The sequence below is a fragment of the Grus americana genome, chromosome 4 (assembly GCF_028858705.1).
Source record: "Grus americana isolate bGruAme1 chromosome 4, bGruAme1.mat, whole genome shotgun sequence".
Taxonomy (NCBI): Eukaryota; Metazoa; Chordata; class Aves; order Gruiformes; family Gruidae; genus Grus; species Grus americana.
In genome coordinates, this window is record NC_072855.1 from 48,363,581 (window position 1) to 48,376,963 (window position 13,383).

The 13,383-nt window shown below is 35.9% G+C and overlaps 1 protein-coding gene across 11 annotated transcripts in view; it reads right to left on the minus strand.

Annotated features, from left to right (window-relative positions):
• Nucleotides 1-13,383, minus strand: part of ARFIP1 (ADP ribosylation factor interacting protein 1) — a 45,705-nt gene that overhangs the window by 19,656 nt on the left and 12,666 nt on the right. For 5 of the 11 annotated variants that reach the window (XM_054824298.1, XM_054824306.1, XM_054824309.1 and 2 more), the window contains 3 exons: nt 6,776-6,890; nt 4,007-4,102; nt 2,433-2,542 (listed from right to left, as the gene is read on the minus strand). In XM_054824298.1, the coding sequence (XP_054680273.1) occupies nt 2,433-2,542; nt 4,007-4,102; nt 6,776-6,890 (321 nt within the window). The remainder of the gene's footprint in view (nt 1-2,432; nt 2,543-4,006; nt 4,103-6,775; nt 6,891-13,383) is intronic. The other 6 variants (XM_054824300.1, XM_054824308.1, XM_054824302.1 and 3 more) reach the window with 5 other exon arrangements.

Here is a 13,383-nt window from a genome sequence, read left to right on the forward strand (position 1 = left end):
CATCCTAAAGGGGAAGCAGGGGAAGGGGAAAGTACAGAAAAAGCTCTTGCCACTACATTATGGAAAGGGCAATTTCTTTTGATGCTAACTCATGGTACTAGGGAGCATAAGATTGGAGAGAGTGAAGAGGAACGGTAGTTACAAAGGCAACAAAATCTCATGAAGTTAAGTTATGGGAAAAAGTTAAATATAGTCTATGAAAATTCATGGTTAGGCTAGACAACTTTAACCTCCTGTGATTTTCAATTGGAAACGGTTTCTTAAAACAGAAAAAAGTGGAAGATGACAAAAAGCAATTGTCTCTCATCCACAGAAATGCATAAAGGACAAAGAGCAAGGTACTCGGAATATATGAAAGTATAATCATCTCTTCACAGATGGGTATGACTTCTGAACCTATCCAATAATTTGGATTTCACAGCTCCCGAAACAGACACAGTGACAGAGGAACTACTCATGTCAGATCCCTAAAGAACTTCCTAACAGCAAGTTCTATCACTAACTCCACTTCCAGATTAATGTCTGGTACACTGAATAGCACGGCTTTCAGCTCAGAGGGGTTCAACTGCTGATTTCCCTCCACTAACCATTCACTCCTGCCCTTTATTTCTGCATCTTAAAACCTATGATCAGTTAGCTATTAAGAGATAAGAAACAGGCTTCTTCCCACGACTTTCCTAAAGGGAACCAAAGCAAGCCAGTATGTCCGCAAGCTGAAATACTGTCCTTAATCAAATTAAATAGGCTTTTTTTAATGTAGCCTACATATAAATTGTTCTCAAATGTATGGCATCTCCAGGGACATTTGCATAATGCTCCCTCAACTCAGAATTAATTCTAAGCTCTCTGAATGATCCTATTCCTCTTACAAAAGCCCTACAAGAATTCAGTATGGGACTCTAGAAAGATCATAACTGACCTATCTCCTTAGGCATACTTGGGAAACAACTTCAAGCTTACAGATTTCAAGAAAACAGATTTAATTCATTTTCTGAAAGTGCTAGTCCTTGTTTGCTATGCCATAAACTGATGAGATTCTGGGTTTCATGGAGGGGGAGGTTTCAGCCAAGAAAGAAATCTAAAAATGCAGACTTTGCAAAGACTACTGCCAAAGAAATAATGTTCTAAACAAGAATCTGAGACCACTTTTCCATGCATTTTTCACTAGTCCTCTGGCTCATGTAAGTGGGTTTGCAATCGTTCTCCGATTGAGACGTGGGGATTTTTTTGGTTTTATTTTCTAAATCAAGGCACCAAATACAGAATAAGGTCAAGTCCTCTCCTATTTAGTTGTAGTAAAGCAGATTCAATCTGAAGAGTCAATGTTTCTTAGGCAGAGAATTTTAAAGAATAGCTTCAGTTGAATAGCATGTATTCTGATCAGACCACAGCACCCTCCAAGAGTAGCTGACAGACTTCTGCAGCTGCTGCAAAATTTAGATTACAAGAAAAATAGAAATTCTAAAAGCCATTTAATTAGACAAAGATGCAAACTTATGATTTTAACACAAAGAACAGCATAAGCATTTACTAGTGGGTAGAATGTCTCCACCCCTGCTTCCCACTCTCACTGGGGTCGAAGTCCCTATGTGGACTTAAGAACACCAGAGGGATTCAGACCTGTGTTTTACAAGGGAAGGTTTTTCCACAGATTTTTCATTTCTTCATGGTTTGATGTAGATCCCACTGATGCACAGCCCACCTGTCCAAACCTCTGTCGCTTAAGTTGCGGGCATAACAAAAAGCTATTTTTCAAAACTGGTCTATGTTTAAAACTCCTGATAGTAATGTACTCCCTGACAACTGTTCCTTACCTTATAGCTTTTCATGAGAGTCACTTCTGGCAAACTGGTGTGCTTTAAGCACCTTTTCTTTATTCTTTTGTTATTATTTTAATTTCATCAAATCCCAACTGATCACAAAGCAGCACCATACAAGAGTAAAATATACATGAATAGAAGAAACAATTCCAACACTAAGAAAAAGCAATTACCCAAGACAGAACAAAGCCATCAGAATAGCGATTAACAAGTCCAGAACTTGTAGATGGGCCTGACTTTTCCCCCCCGTCAGCTAAATTTGATTGTATCAACAATCGAAAGATAGCAAGAAGATTTAATCACAGGCATTAGTGCTGAAATCTGTACATTCTATATGTTGAAGGGGACACTAGAAACAGAACATTCTTTGCCTTGTTAAATCAATAATACCTATGAAAGATTTCCCACTTAAAACCAGGGATTTAGAAAGGCTTGCAAAGAATGCTACACCTGGAACAAAACTAAGCCCTCCCTATGCATTCTTGCTTACGCTCACCACAAAAACAGATTACTTTCATACAGTAGTACAATACTTTGCAAACTTTAGTCCGATCTAGTAGCAAACTAATTTCTAGAATACATAGACATACACAAATATCTATGTCTGTATACCTTGTAAGTGTTTAGGCTCCACTTTCTCACCAATTCCAATTTCTCCATTGCTGGATTCTTTACTTCATCTGCTAATAGAACAGGTCCACTCTTCTGCTGAGCTCTGCCCCCTGTGTCAGACACAAAGCAAATCTTTAAGGCCTTGAGTTTTGGTTTGGGTTTTTCTTGTTTTGTTTTAAGGGATTAACAGCAGGCATGGAAGATTTGTGCAATTGCACACGCAAAAGCAGAGCAAGGTGACAGTAAGAACTTAAGACGAATATGGCAGATTTTCAAAATCAATTCCAGAAATAATTATTTTTACACTGTTATAAAGCTCATATGTATCTCAGTATTTCATGTAGCAATGGGCTGAATAAAGCTTACCTGAATGCACAGTTTTACTAACCAACCTTAAAACAGCTTTTGAGACATGTTTATTACTTAATTTATATTTTAAAATTCCAACAGTTAAACATCCTCTTGGAATTAGCCAATCTAAAAGCCTGTTTACAACCTGCAGACCATTAAATGAAAATTATCGGCATATAAAAACTGTTGTCACAAACTAATAAATTTCAAAAGAGATTTTTTTATCTTTTCCAATGAACGTCACCCTTTCCAGAAAAATGTGTTTGGCCAATATTTAACTTATTTATTTCAGCTTTATCAGCTCATTGTATTAAGAATTATTAATTCTACAAACCATCAGTATAAAAACAGCAAAGAAAAGATTTAAAGCAACAGATTAAAATATCTAGGGCCAATCACCACACATTAATTGCCAATACTTGGCATTTTCAAGCTAGTATAGGATATCACGTGGATTCTAAGTTTTAATTTTGCAAAAACATTTCCTAGTGTCATAAATAGTAAGAATTACAAAGCACTACCACTTTTTAAGCAACATTTTTATTTTTTCCATGTACACTTTTAACTACTCCTGCCTCTAATCCCTACTACTACATTCAGTCACCTTAGCCTTGCCAGGTTATTTATGTAAATAAGAGTTTGGAAAAAAGTCTATACAGATGCCTCAAGATACTCCTTTAGCATCAAACTCTACTATGTTCTTTACGTCTTCAAAATGCTGTGCAAACATTAAGTAATTAATCCTCTCAACACCCTTATGAGGTAACTGAATAGGTTTTCTCCTTCTATATAGGAGGAAACAGACAAAGATGTTAAGTAATTTGCCCATAGGCACAAAATGAGTCAAGTGGCAAAGCCTAGTTTGGGTGTTGTGAATTCCTGATGGCCACCTCATACTCTATTCTACTGGAATATGTGATCATTTGGGCAAAAAATGCCAAAAGTTTCAGCTTTAACCTAAATAAAAGATTTAGGTTACTCCCATTTTAGCTACTGTTTGTTATTATTTAGTAATGATTTTTTTAGATTTTATAGAGCAAAGAACAGCATACAGAAAGGAAAGCAGAGGTTACTTTGTGAGCTGTTAAATGCCAGAAATGAGAGCCATAAAAAACCCCAGAAGTTGTATTTCCAACTAACAGTAAATCAAATTATTATAGACACGGAGAAGTTAGTACAGTGTCAGCAGAGACAAGGGCGTTATCCATTCAGTGCTATGATACCTGTGGGAATAATTAAATCACAACCTTGTCCAGCCAGTCTGCTAGCTGCTGCACTGCTAGGAGATATAACAGATGATTTGGGTGATGCTGAGGAACCTGAAAAGGGGACATATTTAACCATGAAAATCCATCATCTCCCCTTAGAAGGCAATGTGCACTTTTACACAGATAGCTGGTTTTCGGGGTTTTTTTTCAAAACAAAGAAACATTTGCTTCAGCAGCACACTAAATAGAAGCATTCACAGAAAAGTTGCTGGAATTTCTGATGGAAATGCTTTTTAAGAAGCGCAGCTGTTCATGTGAACAACTCCAAGTTTTCATGATTTAATCTTTTCCTCTAGGTCATGATGCCAAACTTTTTTGCGATTTTTTTGTAAGAGTAATCAAAATACAACTGATAGCTTCATTGGTCAAGTATATACTACCAACAGAAAATTCCACGAAAGATTATTATATACAGCTTCCATAGCTGAAATTTCCTTTTCAATGTCTAGGTAGTTTGCACTGTCACTGAATGGTATTCATGGCATCAAGGGGTGAAGTAAGCTCTGAAATCTGTGCCAATTTCAGATATACTTGATTAACATTGCTCTTAAGTCTGTGTAAATGCACAGCAATAAACTATCCTGAAGATCATACAAGCCATTAGCTGTTAAGGTATGTAATCTCCTTCCCAGAAGAAGGATTTTACAGCACTTGCTTGTTCTTTTTTAAAAAAAAAAAGAAACCCGACTTTAAATGACCTGCACTCTGTGTGTTCTCTAAGCTGTTTCAGGATTATACTTTTCAGAGTTTTGCAACTTTTCTCTGTAGTGATGAGTAATCATCACTCTGGGGGGAGCTTTTACTACTTTCACTGAGAAATTCTGAGATACTTCAGGGCTGACAGTGTGCTGGAGGAAAAGGAAATCAAACCTAAACTTCAGCAGTTTCAACAAAATTTAGTTATCGGTAACATCAAAAATATCACTCAAAGCAACCAAATCAACAGTTGGCTTTTGCCTTTTAAACGTACCATTAGAGCACTACTGACATGGGGCACAATTAACCCAATGATTTAGATCCAATTGCACAGAAAAGATGAGATTGAAAGATAGCTCACTTGCTGTGTTCTCCTGTAGCGATACATTGCATAAGAGCTGCAACTGGATTCATCCAGGCATAGAAGTTTGACTACAAGATCCTGCTAAAGGCCTAAAGACTTAATCACTTCAGCAAGCAAGCTAAGACAAGCAGTTTAAAAAATCCTTATCATTTGACAGAGTACTAATGCAGCCTTATGCATGTTTCATCACTCAACATCCCTCAACTCCTAAAAACCCTTCCCCTCCAGTATTGTCTACTTTGCATTCAAAAAATGAAGCCCTAATAAGGACACTCAAAGAGAAAACAGAATATTTAGAAATAGGGCAATCACTCTACTTTGGTCTATAGATTCACAAGAAGCCTCTCTCTCACTTCTCTCCCTCTGATTTGGTTAGAGCATTAGGAAAAATCTGAAGAAAATATTCTTGGAAGAAAGCTGTGATATCTAAACTGTTATGAATTACGTGTCCAAAGCTCATAATTTGTGTGCATCACTTACTACAGAACATTTGGATTTCAAATACGCTAGTGTAGCTTGAAACATAACTTAAGACACTTTTTCCCTTAGCAGCTGCAACAGTTATCCTGCTAATAGAATATAAAAAGGCAAGAATGGTGAGCAGCTTGCCATCTACCCAGTTTTTAGCTAGATTTTTTCCTAATTTCAAAGACTTCAAGAAACCACAGCATTCACTTTGCAATATATGTAAAGCACAGCATGTAAATTGCTGTTTTCATAAGCACGTTATTTTACCAAACAGGAAATGAAGCAAAATGTAAATTAAATTTATGACTACAAAGAGACTTATTTTCACAGCTGCTCATTTGAGATCATTTCAAACCTTTCAAATTCAGAAATTGTTGAAGCTACATAATTCATTAAAATATCACTTTCACATACCATATCGTGGCACACTCTTGTTTTTAGAGAAATGGGAAACACTGACATTGCTGGCTTGTTTATCACTTTGTATTTCTCATTGTTTAATACTAGCTTAGATTCTCTAAAACATGCATTAATACTTGCATAGTGAATTAAATACTAGTTAACTAAAATCCTTCTGCTATAAAAAACCGCAACGCTGTACTGAGAAAATATAAGGACAGACACTTTTTCCATTAGGTAGTACATGGAAAAAGAGACCTAAAGCATTATCACTCCTAAAAACAATACATTCAAGTAATATATGCACGATTAAAAAAAGAAAGAAAAAAAGACAAAAAAGAGACACAAAAGTCTCAGGGGCAACAAAGAAGAATTCCACTCATTAATCTGCTCCAGATAGGTGAACTGTGTATCAAGAAATAACTAACTCTCCAGTTATGTTTCAAATGAGAAAATATCTGCAACATTTAAAGAAAACTTCAGTGCAATGCCATAGTAAAATTTTTCAGCCTGACACCATTTCAAGGTCCTCAAGGAATTCCCTTCCTGTAAATGCAGATCAATTTAGCATTAAGTAGTTTCCACTAGTCCCTTGACAGATACAGCAAGTGTAGCATATATTCTCTATTTCAACAACCCAGCTACCAGGGAAGATAAACAGGCTGTCACTAATGCACATCTCAACGTGTATGTTTACATCAAAATGCTCGAAGTGGCTACAGAACATTGTATTCCTGACCATATGAAAATATGCCTAAAGATTTTAAATTTAGAAGTAACAACAAAAAAGCAGTTACCTTTACCTGGAAATGGTCCTGCCTCAACGACTCCCTCTTTGGTGCTGTCAAAGCCATGAGAAGTTATTTTGGTTTCAGAAAGTCCAAGTCCAACTGGTAATGAACATTTCAAGTCCTTGGAAATATTTGAATAAAAATGGAAAGTTAATGTTTAAAAAAAGATAAAAGTGACTCAAAAGTATTATAATGCAATTTTCTCAGACAGGCAATTCTGCCTTTAGCCTAGAATGTCTTCGCTGGTGTCACAGCATTCTACTGCAGTGCACAAAAAACATAAATGAATGAGAAACACTAAGTACTGTGTATTTATTCTAGATTTTTCTTTTATATATTGATGAACAACTAGAATGTCATCTGTTAAAGCAGCGGTTACCAAACAGGTGGCCTGCAACATCACATTATGTGGTCTGAAGCTGGTGCAAACCACTGTATCAGTTTAATAATGTTTCCAGTAAAAACTGACAGAGGTACAAAATGATCTAAGACTAATATCAGACAACATTTTACAAACCAAAAATGCAGAAGCAACTATCATAATGTTAAAGATAAAAAAAAATTTCACTCTAAGCAAGAAATAGCTTTAAAATTCACAGCATCCTTAAGTCCCACAAATAGCACATGAAATCTCTAATATTTGACATGGGAGAAACATCCTGAAAGGCATCACTTAAACAGCTTCCTTCTGATCACCTACTCTACATCACAAGTGCTCACAGCACAAAGTTTCCATTTACTTCTGTTTGCTTTTGAAATGCATTGATTTAAAATTGCCTGAGATCACTTCGTTTAACTTTTGAGAGCTAGATTAACTACTACAACCAATTTTCAAGCAACTGAAGTCTTCACAGAAACCCAATGCAGGCCTGTTACTGAACTACGAACTCATACACCATAATTCACGTATCATCCTACTGCTCAGTTTTGCTATCTTACCCACTTCCACAAAGAGCTCCCAAAGGTTTCCTGGACTGTATTTCCAACTATCTGACTGAAGTTTAATCCTTTGGTGTTATGGAATATACTTAGTGCTTTAAAAAAAGTTCAGGTATTCAAAGCAATTTAAAACCACTAATTTGTAAAAGTAAAAAGTGAGTGAAAAGCTACTCTGGAAGTGAAAGCAAAAAGGTAAAATACACTTACAAAAAATTAAGCATCAAAAAATTGGAAAACTGGCAGTTTCTGGAGTCAAGTACTCTTCTGCATTCCCCTCTGCTTCCATACAGAGGCAAAAAAAGATGAAAAAGTATAGAGGAGCAATAGTGAAATTTGCAGAGGAAAAGCTACACATAACTTTAAGATGTCAGTGCCTGGATATGTGCAATAACTATTTATGATATATGCAATGCTTCTAATTACAAAGAAAACACAACCTTTAAAATCCAATCCATGTTTGACATATTTCTGTAGTGGCTCAGTCCACAAACCAGCAGCAAGCTAGTGCATAAGAACAATACTGCCTAGAGGCTCAGACTGTCAAGAAGTGGCTTTGGATCACATCCCCACAGATGTAGTTAGTTGTCCTTAGTTTAACACAAACTTCTGGGAGGAGGAAAAAAGGAAGAGCTACAAACATATGAATTCCAGCAGAACAGAGAGCTTGTTGACATCGAAAAACCCAGGATGTTATTGCAATCAGAGTAACCAATTCCTTGAGCCATACTTGCACTCACATGAGCTGGCTAGTTAATAATAGATTATGCTATATTTCTGTATCTGAAGCATTATTCCAAAACAAAAAAAGGAAAAATAAACAGTATGAACAACAAATAGTATTCACATACAGAATGTGATCTCACAAGTTTGGCATATCACAACACTGGATATATACCATTTTCAGTCTTCACAACTGACTTAACACTGGTACTTCCATTTAAGTACTTGCAGTTGGAGGCATGTTGGGAAGCCTTTGCTTCAACTTAGTTTAGCCAACAGAGTCCATTTAACTCAAAATGTAGCAAGGCAGGAGCTGAAAAAGCAGAGACTTGAAAAGGGATAACCAGATTGCAGAGGAGAAGATGCACTGATTTAACAAAAAGGACATGGCATCATTTTTTATTTCTTTTCCTGAAGGCACCTTGGCATGTTGGATAGTCTTCAGAAACATCTAAATCTGTTGTCAAAGAAATCTAGACAGCTAACCTGCTTAAGCATGTTTGCAATAGGAATCTAAGCAATGATCTGTATTTAAGGTTAAAATGCAGAACATGTGCTTTGTAAAGGCAAAAGTTTATATCTAAACTTCAGCAATCATGCTACTTCTGTACATTCAACTTAATTCTAATTTGAAGCTAAATATAGGCTGAACAAACTACAGAGTGAAATAAATCAGAATATCACAACACATCTTTCTCTTAAATAAAACCCTGATATTTGGATCATGAAAATGTATTCAGATCTGCAATTGTATATATACATACATCAGGGTTTTTTTTTTACATAAATATATATGCATATGTATGCATCTGTACACAAACACATATTTGTTTAAAGAAATCTACACTTCTTCATTGGTAAAAAGGCAAAGTTCACTGTAAAGAACTGCATTCAAACCTGTTTTAAACCCCTATATTACCCAGTTGAAATATACCCTGCTGAAGGAAGATATCCTTACATATGAATTGAAAATAAAGATTTGCCATTTGTTGATTTAGACATGACCAGAATTGTCATCAAAAAGTCAGTGATCATCAATACACTACCTTTTTCTTGTATATAAACATGCAAGTTACTGTTCCGTGGAGACATGCTTCTGCATGTAAGCTTCCATTCTTAACATATCATTCTTGCAATTGATTGTGCTTGCTTTCTGCCCCGCCCCCAAGAGTGTAAACAAAAAAGCTACCCAAAAATCTGTAATAATTCTGACAAAGCAATTTATCTCTTCAGTAATTTACAAAGAAGCATAATTTAGAAAGAGCCTTAAAGTAAGAAAAGACATGCACAGAACTTCACATTTAAGAGAAGGTATGGCAGTAGTTAAGGAGATTTTAGAGTGGTAAGAAGGTAATGTGAAGAGTTTCCTTTTTTGGTCCCACCAAATGTAGGTTTGCTGTTAAAACACTGGAAGTGAGGACAGATTCCCCGTCTACAATAAGGTGATTATATTTTGACTACATATTGCTCTTCTAGCTAACAGGACAATTTTGATGATCAGAAGATCTGCTTTCAAACTCCTAAGTGATTTCCCCCCCTTCTTTGTAAAAGGGAAATCAAGTCTTTGGAATTCATCAAAATTTGAGTTTGAAATGTATCAACAAAAATCTGTTAAGCAATCATCATCACAAAAAAACCCACCACCCCACACCCAAAAAACCAGAAAAACCCCAACAATGCTTCATTCATCATTTTCAATTGTATGAGACTGAGAACCATTGCATGTTTATTATGCAACTATCATCTACCAGAAGTATTTTAATATAGGACAAGGGGTAATGGCCTTAAGCTGAAGGAGGGCAGATTTACATTAGATATTAGGAAAAAATTGTTCTCTATGAGGGTGGTGAGGCACTGGACCAGGTTGCCCAGAGAAGCTGTGGCTGCCCCATCCCTGGAAGAGTTCACAGCCAGGTTGGATGGGGCTCTGGGCAACCTGGCCTAGTGGAGGGTGTCCCTGCCCACAGTCCCTTCTGACTGAGGCCAGTCTATGAGTATTGATGAATATCATAATGTCATCAAAACCCAGAGCTAGAGGTATAAAACCCTTACAACTCAGAAGATTCCCAAGAAGTCAAAAGGCTGGATTACCTATCCCATTCTCAGCCACTTAGCATACTAAAGGTGTAAAGAAGGCAAAGCGTGAAATACAGTTACGCAGAACAGCTGCACTAGCTTACATCAAGACAGTGCAAACCTATATCGTATAGGCCATTTAAACCACTTTAATCCTTTGTTAAAATCCCATCTTAATTAGTTCAAATCACCATATTAAACATATTTTAGTAAGGTAAACCTTATTTATGCAACTCTAACAGGGATATTCATCAGTTTATTATACAGATCATCTAGATGAACCAGTATGAATTTTTGGCATAACGATCCTGTTGAGACAGTAGACACAGCAAAGAAGTCACTCAGAATGCATGTTCGTGAAGGAATGTTGGCTGAATTACAAGACTATTTCCAAAAAACATACTTCCCATCCATGGTCTCCATAATAATCTAAAATGAAGAGGGGAAAAATACCAGAACTGTATGGTTTCTCCACCAGCCGAAGCCTGCTCAGCCGAAGAGTAGCAGAAGCTAGCTTGCTTAGTCAAAGCTTAGCAGAAACTAAGCAGCAAGTCAGCGAACAACTTTAAGTTCTTAGTTATGTCAGTCCATTATTAATGCATGACTAAGCATTATCTTTTGCTTAGTACCAGCAGTGAGTTTAAAAGATATGGTTTTACTTGCCTTTACTACCTTGAATAAAGGTATGTTAAAAACCACACATCACTAGCTAGTTCAAGGAACCCATTAAAAGGAACTAAATTAGGAACAATCATATGCTCATTTATTTTTTTTAATGACGGATGACATTTTTAAATAAAACTACTCAAGTTACCTTTAGGAAAAATTTGCAACACATCTTATTGCAAAGTTCACAGTTTAAAGTTTTAAAGATTACGAGTACCATAAAACAAAATGTTATGAAGACAGATGTAACATCTATCCAGTAAGATAACTGGCTCAATTTTAACTTCTTACCCTAACTTGTGTACAAATGGAGCTCCTTGTACACTTTCACAGCATTTTCTTCTCTTTGCCCTATTATATCACTCAGCTCTTTTCTTCTATGAATTAAGCCACAATTAATCCTCATATCACTATGAATTCAGGCATAAAAATAAATGGGAGGAGCGCTGAAGGCTTTAATCTATACTGAAGTAGCAAACAACATGGACTGATATACTGCTTCTGTTCTTCAATACGTTGCTTTTAACTCAGAAGATCCTTTGTTCCACTACATCCCTTTTGACTTGCCTAATGTCATACTACAACCCAGTTTTAAATTAGTTTCTCTTCTACTCTCATCATTAACATTCATATTTTTGGTTTTTAAGACTATATGAAGCAGACCACTTGGCAACAGAAAGAAAGACTGGTCTTTTTTGTTTCACCTCCTAAAAACAGTGTTCTAGAACTGACACAGAGAAATATATTTTAAATCAGTCGTTATTAATTAAAGTATAATTGCCCAAAGTAAAACCTAACTATGCCAGCCAACATAGCAATAACTGAGATGAACTCAGATGTTTCAGGTAGAATGTGAGCGACAAGTCTGGCATTTTTTTAGAAGGTAAAAGACCAAAAAAGAATTGACCTTATTTATTTGTGCAGTCTGGTAATAAAATACAGAACAAAATACTGAACACACACTCTCAGATTCATCAGATCCCAGAATTTTTCTTAATTCTAATAAGATAAATTGAAAACTCACAACAAAGTTAATTTATCTTTTGCAACCTAAAGTTTATTACTGGTATTATATACAGGCTTAGTAATGGCTTTGTCCCCACAAGAGTACAAAAAGAGCCAGGAGAAGAGAGTCTATACTGAAAACAAAAGGAAACAATTGGAACAACAATTTCAGAGACTCAGACTGGTAAGAACTTCATATAGATTTTGTACAACAGTTTAAACATAACAAATAGCTTCTAGCTGCCTGAATACCTTTACAGGCAGACCAAACAAGTTTTTTTGATTAATTTAATTTATTCCTATGCAGCTTTCACACTATATGGCATGTTACTGAATTAGGAATAATATACTTCCTCACTCCTTCCCACAGTCCTCAGCTCCCATTCCCCTCAGTGACATTAAAACACCACTATTCTAATCACATAATTATAATAGCATCAGAGAAAAATTGTGTTCTAGAAGTCAGGGATAAGTGAAATAAACCAGTGAAGAATATAAACCAGTAAGACTTTCTTCTTTTTTTTTAAGTTTGCTTGTACAAAGTAGTAAGAAAAACATGTTTGATTAGGAAATGCTGAAGTCCTCTGTTACTAAGACAGACTAACAAACATCGGCAAATGGCTCTATACACCAAGTTTTTAAAGCTTAAGTGAGTTCCAACAGAGTTTGGAAAGCTGAAAAGCATTGGGTCAAGCTTTTTCGTAATTAAAGGACATTAGACATTTCATCCAATGACAACTGAAGCTACAGTCTTTTTTAGTTAAAAGAGTTTCCATCCATCATACGGGCAGGATAAAACTTGCCAGAATTCCTCAGGCATCTCTTATTATTACAAACAAGACAGAATTAGAATATAGCAGCATATTTCTGAATGAGACCTTACAGTTAGGCAACCATTTAAGTTACCTTATAAATATGCTTTTGATTCTTTTTCTTAAGCATAAGGAAAAAGAAGATGCATCAAGTAGTGCTATAGCACATTCCCACAAGACTGGAACTAATATGCTTCCTTCTGAAATGACATTATGTCAATCTATGCTGTCTGATGTTCTGCACAACTAATGGCGTTTTTCTTCAAAGAAAGAGCAACCCTACTTGTCACTTCCAGGTAAATACATTTGCACTGCATTGCCTTGCAAAATTAAATACTTCTTATGCTTGAGCACATCCAAATACTGCATTTGGTGGAAAATAAATGTGCATTTTCA